The sequence below is a fragment of the Erythrolamprus reginae genome, chromosome 1 (genome assembly GCF_031021105.1).
Source record: "Erythrolamprus reginae isolate rEryReg1 chromosome 1, rEryReg1.hap1, whole genome shotgun sequence".
Taxonomy (NCBI): domain Eukaryota; kingdom Metazoa; phylum Chordata; class Lepidosauria; order Squamata; family Dipsadidae; genus Erythrolamprus; species Erythrolamprus reginae.
In genome coordinates this window covers 201,630,515-201,643,929 of record NC_091950.1, presented here as the reverse complement: position 1 = coordinate 201,643,929, position 13,415 = coordinate 201,630,515, and the positions used below count along the sequence as shown (strand labels likewise).

Below are 13,415 nucleotides of genomic sequence, written 5' to 3'. Positions count from 1 at the left end.
TACTCCATAGGAAGAGTATTGATGCTTTTGAACTTTGCTGTTGAAGAAGATTCCTGATAGTACCACGGAGAACCAAGATAACTAGCCAACGGACCATCAAAAAAACTAATCCAGATCTCACCCGAGGCACAAATCACCAGGCTGAAATTATCCTATTTTAAAACCTTTATGTGAGAGCCCAACTTTCTGGAGAAGTCTCTAATTTGGGGAAAGATGAAAAGAAAGGGGAGGAAAGAAAAGGACCACAATAGCCAAGTGGGTTGTTGTGGTTAGCTCTGGCCCAGCTCCTGCCCCAAGGACTGTGGATGTGGGGGAGACATCCACATGCTGCAGGCCTGTTTTGCCCCCGGTGGAATCTGTTGATGAAGGCTCCTCTGACCAAGAAGACATGAGTGACAGGGAGGAGGAGAGTGTGGCAGACAGCTCAGAAGGAGATCAATTATCTAGCTCCTCCTTGGATTCAGAACAAGAGTTAATGATACAGCCACGCATGTGGAGAGCGATGCATAGGCAACAACAACTGAGAGATTATTATCAAAGAAAATGAGGCCACCTGTGGTTGGGTGGGGCTGTGGTAATTAGTGAAGTTGCTATAAATAGCAGCCTGTGGGTTTGGCCATTGTGGAGGATTATCTGATTGTTGTGTTTCATGACTGCTTTACTGACTTTGACCTTTTGTGTGCTGATTTTCCCCCGCTTTGAAACTAAACCAGAGCAAAGTGTGTTTCACTTTGTAAAAGAAGAAGGACTGTGAATTGCCTCACAGCTGCAAGCTAAGTATCACAGAACTGATAAGGGACTTGTACAAGTTACCAGTTTGTTTGGAGACGAGTGCTCTTTGCTATACCAAAAGAGGGCTTAGTTTAAGTGAATTTTCATTATAAAGAACATTGTTTTAAATTTTCAAACGTGTGTGTGTCTGAAATTTGTACCTGTGAATTTTTGGGAGGAGTCTACCAGAGAGCCCGACAGAACAGTGGGTGAACTCAGTTATTGTTGGAAGACCTGAAGGACCAGGTTAGGGGACAGATAATCGGGTCCTTGGAGTGGGGCGGCATACAAGTCTAATAAATAATAATAATAATAATAATGGGAAAGTCTAGCGATGTAAACTTTAAGAAACTGTTGTCATCATTGCCATGGTCATCATCGTCAATGTTGTTGTGTTTTGTCATCATCGTTACCATTCCCTTATACTTACAATGACTTGGGTCTGCTAAAACCCCCCGAAATACTTGCCTTCAGGAGCTTCAGAAGGAACTTGGTCACAGATTTGGATAGAAATCTCATCTGGATAATAGTGTTCCCTTCACAGAGTGCCTCAATTGCCATTGCTCCTTTAACCTGGACACCGATTTTCCTTCCTCTAAGAAGGTGAATTAGAGGATCAATTACATTTTCTGCCACAATAGCATTCTGCATTTCCATATTCCCACGAGAAATTTCTGCAATTACTGCTGAGGCCACTGCCACCAAGATATCTTTAAGCGGAAAAAAATACAGGAATCAAAGTTTTTTATTTCTCTGACCAATGACAAATCACCTCAAATTGATGAATGAATCCTCAAATGGTAATCACTATTGTACCTATACTCTATATACTAAGAGCCACCTTGGTGCAGTGATTAGAGTGGACTACTGCAAGCTACTTCTGCTGATCACCAGCTGCCAGCAGTTTGGCAGATTGAATCTCAGTAGGCTCAAGGTTGACTCACCCTTGAAAAGGTGAAAATTTCCTAGTATCTACTCTCTTTGGCACTGAGACTTCTAAGACTGCATTTTATTGCTGAGTCTAACTATGTCTGTTTATTAGAGAATAGATACCACTGATGAAATGGATGTCTTCTGCAAGTCCCATCACTCCAGAAGTAAAGTGATGTAGAAAGTTAAGTGATCAGTAAGCAATTTCATTCCCTTAAAACTGATTAGCCAATTTTACTATTTTTGTTTTTACCTGAATCTGAATGTAAGAACTGGACAAGGAGTTCAATACCCATCATTTCTTTCACTTGCAGCTGATTCTCTTTGTTATTCTTGCATAATACTCGGATACAGCTCATTACATTCACAAGCAGATCTTGTAAGTCATCTTCCAACAGATTGATGAGAGCAGGAATTCCACCCTACATTAAAGGTACACAGGCAACAGTAGAATGAATAAGAACAAACAATACAAAGGGGTGAATCTAACAAAATCTTAACTTTCCATGGGGTGAAAAGGCAATCATTCCTAATTTACTCCTTCTCTCCACAGTTCTTGAGATCTCCTGGAATATGGGGTAGGAGGAGTAGGGTTTATGGTAGCTTCCTTAGCCTTGATGGGTCGGTGGGATGAAAGGAAAGAGAAAAATTCAGTGAGGATCGCTTTCCTTTTCTCCACCAACAGAAATATTCTATCAGAATTCTAGCATAACTTTAAAAAAAATCAACCTGCCATGTTAAATACACTGTAGTTCACAAAACAGAATACACCTTCAAAGATTGCATACTTTCAACTCTGAGAATCCTTCTCCTTTTCTTCTTCAGCTCATCACATGGCCATTTTAAAAAAAACGAATCAGTGTTTTTGTTGTCAAAATATGTATTTTAAAAATTCATATCTGAAGTCAAGCAGAATTCCAATGATAAAGATTAACTTTATTTTTAATCTATTACTTTATATCTATTATAACAATATTTTATAATAATTAAAATCTTATTCAATTTAAAAAATACTCTTAATAATCTACCATATATATATTCAGTTTCATATATATTCAATTTCATAAATTCAATTGTAAGTATAATGATAGAGTATTTTTTAATACCAATGACTTTAAATGTTTTTTTAATTACTTGTTTAATTAATTGATTTCAAATAGTTTAATTATATTATCAAAACGATATTTTATAGACAGGAGAACTTATTTGAGTTATATGAATTATAACATAAAAATGGAAACACAGATGTAAATTTAAAAAAGAATGTACAAATATTAAAAATTGTATTCCTGTATTAATCTGACCATAGTTAGATTTTCTTTTTTTCTACTAGTTAGACTTCTAAGACAAGCGGAGCAATGGTAGCTCCTTTAAATGTTAAATGTTGTCTGTCTTGTGTGTTTAAAGAAAATTAATAAAAATATATATTTAAAAAAAGATAAAGATTAACTATAATTAAAATTAGTTTAAGATGTAGCTCAGCAATCATTAACATTGGGGCAGAAATTCATTTCAGAGTTTAATGTAGAAAGAAAGGGTTACAGACTGTAACTTACAGTCAAGGCATATTCCTGATTTTTCAAACCCATTCAACAACAAAAGTCACAGTTGTGGCTGCAATGGAAAGCAGAACTCAGAAGTGGTCAAATGTACTCAGACAGGCCTCTACTATATAATACTGTACTTGTAAACATCAAACGAGTCTAAATAATGTCACAAATAATAAAAGGTGTGTTCCTTACCATGGAAAGGCATGCTCATCTTATTATTCTGATTAATGTATTAAAAAAGGGTAACCACAAAAGTGAACATCCCCCCCCCGATTAGATTTACCAGTTCAGCGATGATGACTTGATTATCATCCAGCTGGGCAATATCATATAAAAACACTGCACAACGAGACAGCAATTCGGGTTCTTCCATAGACAAGAGCTTAATTAACACGGGAATGCCTCCAGCTTCTACAAAGGCTCTGACAATTGAGTCATGGGTGGAGATGTTACTCAGCACTCCCAGAGTGAGGCACTCCAATTTGATGTCTTCGCTCTTCAACAAGCTGATTAATGAGGGTATGGTACCTGCCACCAAGAACAAAAACAACCCACCAGTTACAGAAAATGCAATATGTTGTGAACCTCTCCAAGATTCAGGGCTGCGTTTCTCCCGGTTCGGGCTAGTTTGCCTGAACTGGTAGTGACCCGCTGGTGATGTCATGATGACATCACCAAACCAGATTGGTCGGTGCCAGTCTGTTAGCATGCAGTCTGCATTGGTTGCCGATCAATTTCCGGTCACAATTCAAAGTGTTGGTTATGACCTATAAGGCCCTTCATGGCATCGGACCAGAATATCTCCGGGACCGCCTTCTGCCGCACGAATCCCAGCGATCGGTTAGGTCCCACAGAGTTGGCCTTCTCTGGGTCCCATCGACTAAGCAATGTCATTTGGTGGGACCCAGGAGAAGAGCCTTCTCTGTGGCGGCCCCAGCCCTCTGGAACCAGCTCCCCCCAGATATCAAGAGTTGCCACCACCCTCCTTGCCTTTCACAAGCTCCTCAAAACCCACCTCTGTTGTCAGGCATGGGGGAATTGAAATTTCACTTCCCCCTAGGCTTATAGAATTTATACATGGGATGCTTGTATGTATGAGTGGTTCTTTAAATTGGGGTTTTTAGATTATTTTTAATATTAGATTTGTTTTTATTGTCTTTTCATTGTTGTGAGCCGCCCCGAGTCTTCGGAGAGGGGCGGCATACAAATCTAATAAATAAATAAATAAATAAATAAATAAATAATTTTTTAAAAAAAGTTTAAATAACTTTTTTTCCTTCTGAGCATTCATAGAAGTCAAGTTCCAACACTTTGCACAAGTCACCATCTGTTTTTCGACTTTGTATTTCTGCTACACAGCACATGAGGAAATGAACTGGCAGCGAGAACCCACCCCTGCCAAAATTCTGACTTCCTTAAGCGACTCGAGCAGAGAGAAGGTGCATTCCTTTGGTTAAGAACTTCTGAGCAACTGAGAAAAGCAGGGGGGGAATGCAGTGAAATCTGAAGGAGGAATGACTTGCACTGCAGAATGAATGTGTGTGTGTGTGTAGAATCTTGGCGACATTTAAATGAGATAACATTCCTCATCTTCAGGGCAAACGAAGCCAAACTAAGACCTACATATCTATACCCATGAAAATTTGCAAAAACATACCCACAATGGACTGCAAAACTGGGTACCTGAATGTCACAGCCCTTTTTTCAGAAATCCTGACTCTAGTGGAATGCTATTTGGTTATGCCTGAGGCCATATAATGGCTTAGATGGCCATTATATAAACTTAGGCAGACAAATAAGCCTCACAGAATATGCAAAACCTTAAACTTGGCTTGCTATTTTCTTCCTTACCATTGAACCAAAGAAGATAAAAGAACTTTTATGCTTTTGCCATGGTAAAACACACATTAAAATAATAAGCAATATTTTCTCTGTACTTCCCTTTTCTTTTTATTGATCCACACCCCTTCATTTCAGTGAATTAATATTTGTATATACCAGTGATGGCCAACCATTTTCTTCTTGCATGCCAAAAATGGGAGTGTGCATACATGTTAGTGCATGCACGCTGGCACACAACCCCCATGTGTGCCACACTGCATGTACGCGCATCCCCATGCATGCAGGATCCCTGCCCCCATTGGGCCATTTTTGCCCTCAGGCTTCCCTGAAGCCTCCGAAGTGCGACAAATGGTCCAACGGGCAAACCAGAAGTCAATTTTTCCGAACTTCTGGTTTGCCCGTTTAGGCTGTTTTTTGCACTCCGGAGGCTTCAGGGAAGCCTCCTGAAGTCTGAGGAGGATGAAAAAGGCATTCCCCAAGGCCAAAAACCAGCTGGCCGGCACACTAGAGCTAACATAGGGCAATGCACCAGGTGCACCAGTTGGACTGGGACTCACTGCTCACAGTCACTCACGCCCTCATCACCTCGAGGCTTGACTACTGTAATGCTCTCTACATGGGGCTACCTTTGAAGAGTGTTCGGAAACTTCAGATCGTGCAGAATGCAGCTGCGAGAGCAATCATGGGATTCCCTAAATATGCCCATGTTACATGAACACTCTGCAGTCTGCATTGGTTGTCGAACAGTTTCCGGTCACAATTCAAAGTGTTGGTTATGACCTATACAGCCTTTCATGGCATTGGATCAGAATATCTCCGGGACCGCCTTCTGCTGCACAAATCCCAGCGACTGGTTAGGTCCCACAGAGTTGGCCTTCTCTGGGTCCCGTCGACGAAACAATGTTGTCTGGCGGGACCCAGGGGAAGAGCCTTCTCTGTGGCGGCTCCGACCCTCTGGAATTGACTCCCCCCGGAGATTAGGATTGCCCCCACCTTCCTTGCCTTTCGTAAACTCCTTAAAACCCACCTCTGTCATCAGGCATGGGGAAATTGATTCCCCTGGGCCGTTTCCATTTTATGTATGGTTTGTATGAGATGTATGATTGTTTTTACATCAAGGGGTTTTAAACTGATTTTAATTATTGGATTTGTACTGTTTTTATTGTTGTGAGCCGCCCCGAGTCTTCGGAGAGGGGCGGCATACAAATCTAATGAATAAATAAATAAATAAATGATGATGATGATGATGATGATGATGCACAGATTGGGCTTTGCTCGCTTGTGCAGCCTGGTTCCCTGGCTGGCCGTGGATCAGTGATGGGTCGCTGACCAGGGGTTGGGGACTTTTGTTCCAGAAGACAGAGAAGCTGGCTTGATCTCTTTCTCTATGTACATTATTATTAAAATAACGTCTAGCAGAAAAAGTGACAAATGGTACACACGATATCTCACCTGCCTCCAATATGCATTTCCAGTAATCATCTTTGGCAAGACAAAGTACTTCTAAACAACGTATTGCCATTCGTTTCCTATTATAGGATTCACAATCCAGCATACCTGTTACGATTTTTAACAATAATTTGTTAACATTTCATGGTTGCACATGCACATGCTTAAAGTTGCCTTAATTCTGATTTACAACAGTGCTTTTCCTTATGGTCTAACAGGAAAGTTAATGGTGAATACAAGGCCTGTGGTTCTTTTATCACAGAGATTTTCTAATTGTGAGCTGGATTATAAACTAATCTGAGGAAGAAATTCACATTGGTGTGTGTGTGTTCTGCCAAGCAGCCTCATTTTTAAATCTTGCTTCTGCTTTCCTGGACAAACCAGTAGTCAGCTTACTCAAGCAAAGCAAAGCAAACTTGACATGGTCCTATTATAACTTAGGGTTGCAAATCTCACAGCACATGCACCCAAAGAAGACCATCAGCATTCACATCTGCTTTGCCGGAGTAAGCAAGCAATCAGTTAAGGTTTTCCAGAAATCAGAAAAAATATATTGATCTAAAATCAATAGGAAACCAGAGGCATGGGAAGATATATCTAAACCATTAGGCAGATTTTTGGAGTTTTGGAAAAGTGGAGAAGTTCATCATGGCCAATACATATTTAATTTTATATTTGGTTGGTTTATTATTTATTTCTAAATAAAGGGATTGATTTTATAAATTTGATTTTGCAAATTTGGAAGTACAGTATCTATATTTGTTTTATTTTACATACAGATTCTTTTTCGTGTTAAAAGTCAGGGATATATTCATTTCTTGCCCAATCCAAAGTCCATTTGATTTGTTTGTCTGTGAGGGTTACATAAACATATTTATAATTATAGGGGGTTATGGTGCCCAAAACTTTGAGAACCCCTGTGTTATTTGATAATATTATAGTCCAGTACTGACACAAATTACTCATCCAAGTCCTTTGCGATATTATCTTTGTTGAATAGGGACCTCTCATCATCTGCTGTAGCACCTCTGTGGAATGTTTTTTCTTTTTTTATCACATTACCCTCACATTGTCAGCAAAAGAGACCTTTAGACATCCAGGAGAAGGGAAGCATGAATCTGGCATACGGATTATGGATCAGTGAGTAAAGACACTGGGCTTATCAGATAGAAAACTGACAGCACAAGTTTAAGATCCAAGCACCACATCCAAGGGTGAAATTTAAAATGTTTCCCTACTGGTTCTGTGGGTGTGGTTTGGTGGGCATGGCAGGGGAAGGATACTGTAAAATCTCCTTTTTCTTCCCATTCCTGGGGGAAGGATACTGCAAAATCTCCATTCCCTCCCCATTCTGGGGCCAGACAGAGATGCTATTTGCCAGTTCTCTGAACTACTCAAAATTTCTGCTACAGGACACCCTGCATTTTCTTTCAACTTCTTTCAGTACAAATTGGGCACTCTGGGGTGGAGCTCCATTTTTGCTACCCCACTGTGTTCCCCCCTGTCCGGGCAGTAGCTCACCCTCGGGCACCACTTGGGTGGGAAAGTAACAGCATTAATGCATTTTGGCTTATAGCCATGCTGACCATATAATCATGGAAGTGTCTTCAGACAATGCTGGTTCCCTTGGCTAAGAAACGGTAATGAGCACCATCTCCTAGAATTGAACATAACTGAGCATGGGAAACCTTTACCTTTTTAATCCCACTCTGAAAATTTCCAGTGATTTAATCAGAATTACTACAGTGTATAGGGTACTTACCAACAAGAGTTTTCCAAACTGGGAGAGCAGGGTTATTTAACTCAATTAGATGCTTTAAAACTTCTGTGTGGAAGTTCAGCGCAGCCAGATGTATTATGTTATTTCCTTCACTGTCTTTTTTTAGCCAATCAGCTTTAAGAGAAAACAAATACTTGATACTATCTAGTGCTCCAGATGCAGCTGCAAGCAAAAGTGGTGTGGAATGATATCTATTGAAAGAAAAACAATAAAATACTGTGATATGAACCAAATTGAAAGGAATACACTGGATTTTATTTAATGTACTGGTATTCCTTGAGTTAGGACTAGTTGCTTAGCAACCATTTAGAGTTACAGTGGGTTACCCCCCAAAGGTACTTATGGCCCAGTTCAAGTTCCAATGGTTTACACTCTCAGTCACGAAACTACTTGTTGGGCACAAGGAAACTAGCCTGCATTTACGGCCATTTGCAGTGTCCTCCGGTCATTTGACTGCATTTTGCCATATTTTTAAATTGAAAATGATTCTTTACAAATATGTCTCCTAGTGAACAAGGGCTTTGCTTCACAACCACCATAGTCACTTTACAACCACAGCAAAAAAGAAAAAGGAAGGAAAGAAAGAGAGCGAGAGGAAGAAAGAAAGAAAGAAAGATTGTAAAAGCAGGTATGGTCATGTGGTAATTCAACTTTATGATTATCATGACTTAGGACTCTCAGGGGCAAGCTCCATTACAATTATTAAGCTGAGGCACATTAGTATATTGATAAGTAAGCTCTAATGAGGCCTCTGAGATTGTCAGATAAGGTTAATTTTTCTGGTAAAATATCTATCTATCTATCTATCTATCTATCTATCTATCTATCTATCTATCTATCTATCTATCTATCTATCTATCTATCTATCTATCTATCTATCTATTAGATTTGTATGCCGCCCCTCTCCATAGACTCGGGACCAAAACTCAAGGGCAAGGGTGTACGGAGCCTAGCAGAATTTCATATCCTTTAAAAAACTATTTCTGTTCTAATCATACTACATTCCCCTTAGCTGATCTTCCTAAGATTTATTATTAAAACAAGGTGTTGAGCTAGATAAAATTTGCACACAATAAGACATGGGAATTTTGACTCAGGAGCGACTTATTTGGTTTGGTGCTAGCATAGAAGATACCAGTGCATATGCAGATAATCCAATGGAGTCCAAAATTTATGTCGCTAAGTGAGACAGTAATAAAATGGATTGTGCCCCATTTGGCAACCTTTCTTGCCACTGCGGTTAAGTGAATCACTGCAGTTGTCAAGTTAGTAACACGGTGGTTAAGTGAACCTTGCTTCCCCATTGACTTTGATCCTCTTCGCAAAAGAGGATCACATGTCAGTGGAACACTGCAATTGTCATAAATAAGAACCAATTGCCCAGTGCCTGAATTTTGATCATGTGGCCGTGTGGATGCTGCAATGGTCGTACGTTTGAAACAGTCATAAGTCAGTGCCTTTGTCACTTTGAATGATTACTAAATGAACTGCTGTAAATCAAGGACTACTTGTATAAGCATATGTATTCATATCTATCTTCCCAGATTCCTTACTTATCATGCCTTCAATTGTTTGTTTGTTTGTTTGTTTGTTTGTTCGTTCGTTCATTCATTCCTTCATTCATTCATTCATTTAGATTTTTATGCCGCCCCTCTCCGAGGACTCGGGGCGGCTCACAGCATATACAGAAAAACAAGAATAATAGCAATCCAATTAATACATTAAAAACAATCTTTAAAATTCTAATTAAAAAGAAAAAAAAGCATTAATATCATTCATTCAACAATCAAACTAATGCATTCACTGGTCAGGGGGAAAGATCTAAGGAACCCCAGGCCTGGCGGCAAAGATGAGTTTTTAAATTCTTCCACAAGGTGAGGAGAGTGGGGGCAGTGTGAATCTCCGGGGGGAGCTGATTCCAGAGGGTCAGGGCCCCCACAGAGAAGGTTCTTCCCCTGGGTCCCGCCAGTTGACATTGGTCGACGGGACCCTAAGGAGACCAACTCTGTGGGACCTCATCGGTCGCTGGGATTTGTGCAGTAGAAGGTTGCTGGGATTTGTGTGGTAGAAGGTGGTCTCGGAGATAGTCTGGTCCTATGCCATGTAGGGCTTTATAGGTGATAATCAACACTTTGTTCCATGTTTGAGGGCCAGTTTGCCAAAATTCCTGCTTCCACCCTCTCCCCAAGTCTCTGTCCAGGCTTCCCTTCCCCTGAAGCTACACTCCAGAGCCAATTCAATGCAGTTAACAGCTGACAACCACATCCAATTACTGTATATAGCTCCCAAGAATCATTTGATTGGATGGTATAGAAACTGAATAAATAAATAAATAAACAAATAAATAAATCCCACAGGTCTTCTCACTCTAACCTCCCTTCTGGCTTCACAGTAGTCCAAAACCAACCCAATCATTCCACCCACCCACCCACTCCTCCTTCATTCTCAACTGTACCAGCTTCCTAAATTCACCAAGCAACCTGCCTCTGGACTACCCCCCCACCCCACACCTCAACATTCTTCCTGGTTACCCCCTTCTGTTTACTCACAGAGATTGAGTTTCTGCCTCTATCAGTTCTGGGTCTTTTCGGTAGAGGACTGTGATACAGGTCATGTTGTCATAATAGGCAGCAAAATGGATCGGCAACCATCCTCGGTCATCGGGTATTAGATAATCTGCCCTCAAAGCCAAAAGGAAATGAAGCGCTTCAAGGGAACCACACTGGGCTGCTAGATGCAAAGCTGTGGGTCCCCAAGCTGATAGACAACAAGAGGCAAGAGTGATCCCTGACCTTAAGGAAGGAAAGCAAAAGCTCTATAGAGTAGAATGATTACATGCTAGCTATGTATTGGTGCTCTGTTCATCATTTTGTTTTTGTGTAATTAATATTAAAGTTAGTTTGTTATTATTGCTGCCGATTTTGATGTCAGAAAAGCAACATAGGCAGATAAGCCTAAAGCAAACTGCATTCCAGCAAAATAAAACAAAAACAAAATAAAAATAAACTTTCTGCAAATGGTGGGCCAAATATAAATGATATATATTTGTAGATTTAGAACTGATGTGTGTTAACAGTCCGATAAAAGTGTAAGAATACGGCAGACTTTCTATGACACTCCCAAAATAGGCAGATGGTGGGACCAGGACAAAATGGAATCAATATGGAATTGACACAAGTTGAAAACAAAATTTTATTTCAGAGTGAGAGGACCTGTAGTATTTACTTGTTTTCAACCTTTCCCCATTCCCAATTGACTCCATTCTGGTCCTTCCACCTCCCTATTTTAATTAAAAAGAGTGAATTTGAATTCATGAAATATATTTAATGATTTTCATTTTGCATTGTATAAAACAGGTCTTAAACGACACTAGAAGCTGTTGCAGCTCTGGTACTACGGCTTCCTTCTTCCGTTTTATCTTATTCTCTTACATATACAATTTGGAAACATATATGTATCTCAGGGTCTGATACCTTGTAGTTAAATGCATGGATGATTAACATGCACAAGCAAAATATCAATGTCAATATTAAGTATATTTAATTCTTATACATAATTTCAATGGGACAGCTGAGAATAGATAATGTTATTAAATTCTTTCCTTTGAAATAAATGGATTTGGATCAACAAACTTAATTTGAATGGATTGTACTCAGGATTTCTTGAAATAGAATAGAAAGAATAGAAAATGTGAAAGCAAGAGAAATAGCTGTTTGCATTTGATACTAAGCCAGATCTAGTGCAACTAGCTTACCTTTCACAGGGTGCCAGTTAAGATAATGTTTAGTGCTACTATAAAAAACTAAATAACTTCATTATCATGTTCTAATTGTATATTTTAAAAAAATGTAATCATCAAAATCAGACATCTCTCATTTTTAAGTTGGATCTCAAAAAAGGAGATTATGGACCTGGAGAAGACAACAGTGCAGTGAACAGGACAGAAGCAAGAGAATCAGTAGCAGGTTGTTACCAGTATGGGCCACACCATAGCTCCGGTAACGAAAGTGGAGCTACAAGCGCAGCTCAGGGGGGACCGGAGGGCGTGCACATGCGCCTGAGCGAAATTTTGCTTCTGTGCATGCAGGAGAAAGTAAAATCTTGTGAGTGGACGCACGTGCAAGAGAGATTTCAGTGATTTTTTTGCTTCTGCGCATGCATGGAAGCAAAAAAAACCCCCAAAATCTCTCACGCGGGTGCTTCCGGTTTTCGGACCGGTAGTGGTGCGGAACCGCAAACCCCACCCCCCCACCGTGGGAATTATCATCAATATGTCACATCCAAGGGTACATTCTGTACTGCTATTTAAGAAAAAACATCTTGCTATTCCATGATTCTCCACTTAACATGCACTTCCACACAATGGAAGAAACTGCAAGAGGACAAAGGGAAAAAAAGGCAGTGTTTGAAATAAGGTATTTGTGTACAAAAATATGTTTGGAAACATCCTTAATAGGTACAATGTTAATCCTGCATTTATTTAAAACTCACTAGTTCTTTCTCTAATCATGACATCCTTTTCTATGAAGGCAGGTGTTCCTGAAAATTAAAAAAAAAAGATTCATTTTCAGGTCACAGTTATAATTTGTACAGGTATTCCTTGACTTACAATCATTATTTTAGTGGCTATTCAAATTTATAACAACAATGAAAAAAGTAATACAGTATGACCAATTTTCATATATTGCACCAACCCCATGAAATCAAAATTCAGATGTTTGATAGCTGACTCATAAGACAGCTGCAGTGTCCTAGAGTCATGTGATCACCATCACTCTAAAATGGAGCAATTTAGCAACTGTAGCAACAGTCATTTGGGGTTCAATTGCAATCATATGTCGAGATCTACAGTATCTATCTATCTATCTATCTATCTATCTATCTATCTATCTATCTATCTATCTATCTATCATCTATCTATCTATCTATCTATCTATCTATCTATCTATCTATCTATCTATCTATCTATCTATCTATCTCTATCTAGACACCACTGTAGCTGTAATATGATAAAAGTTACATTGTCATATCACACCTAGCTACAATGTCAATTTGAATTAATATTGTTTGCAAACAAAATAATCTCAATTATT

General features: G+C 39.5%; 1 protein-coding gene across 1 annotated transcript in view; it reads right to left on the bottom strand.

Moving 5' to 3' along the window:
- ANKAR (ankyrin and armadillo repeat containing) overlaps nt 1-13,415 on the bottom strand; it is a 51,046-nt gene that overhangs the window by 21,950 nt on the left and 15,681 nt on the right. Inside the window, exons 8-14 of the mRNA XM_070731929.1 lie at nt 12,814-12,861; nt 10,872-11,079; nt 8,305-8,513; nt 6,546-6,650; nt 3,535-3,779; nt 1,955-2,123; nt 1,240-1,481 (exon numbers count right to left, since the gene is read on the bottom strand). Of these exons, the coding sequence (XP_070588030.1) occupies nt 1,240-1,481; nt 1,955-2,123; nt 3,535-3,779; nt 6,546-6,650; nt 8,305-8,513; nt 10,872-11,079; nt 12,814-12,861 (1,226 nt within the window). The remainder of the gene's footprint in view (nt 1-1,239; nt 1,482-1,954; nt 2,124-3,534; nt 3,780-6,545; nt 6,651-8,304; nt 8,514-10,871; nt 11,080-12,813; nt 12,862-13,415) is intronic.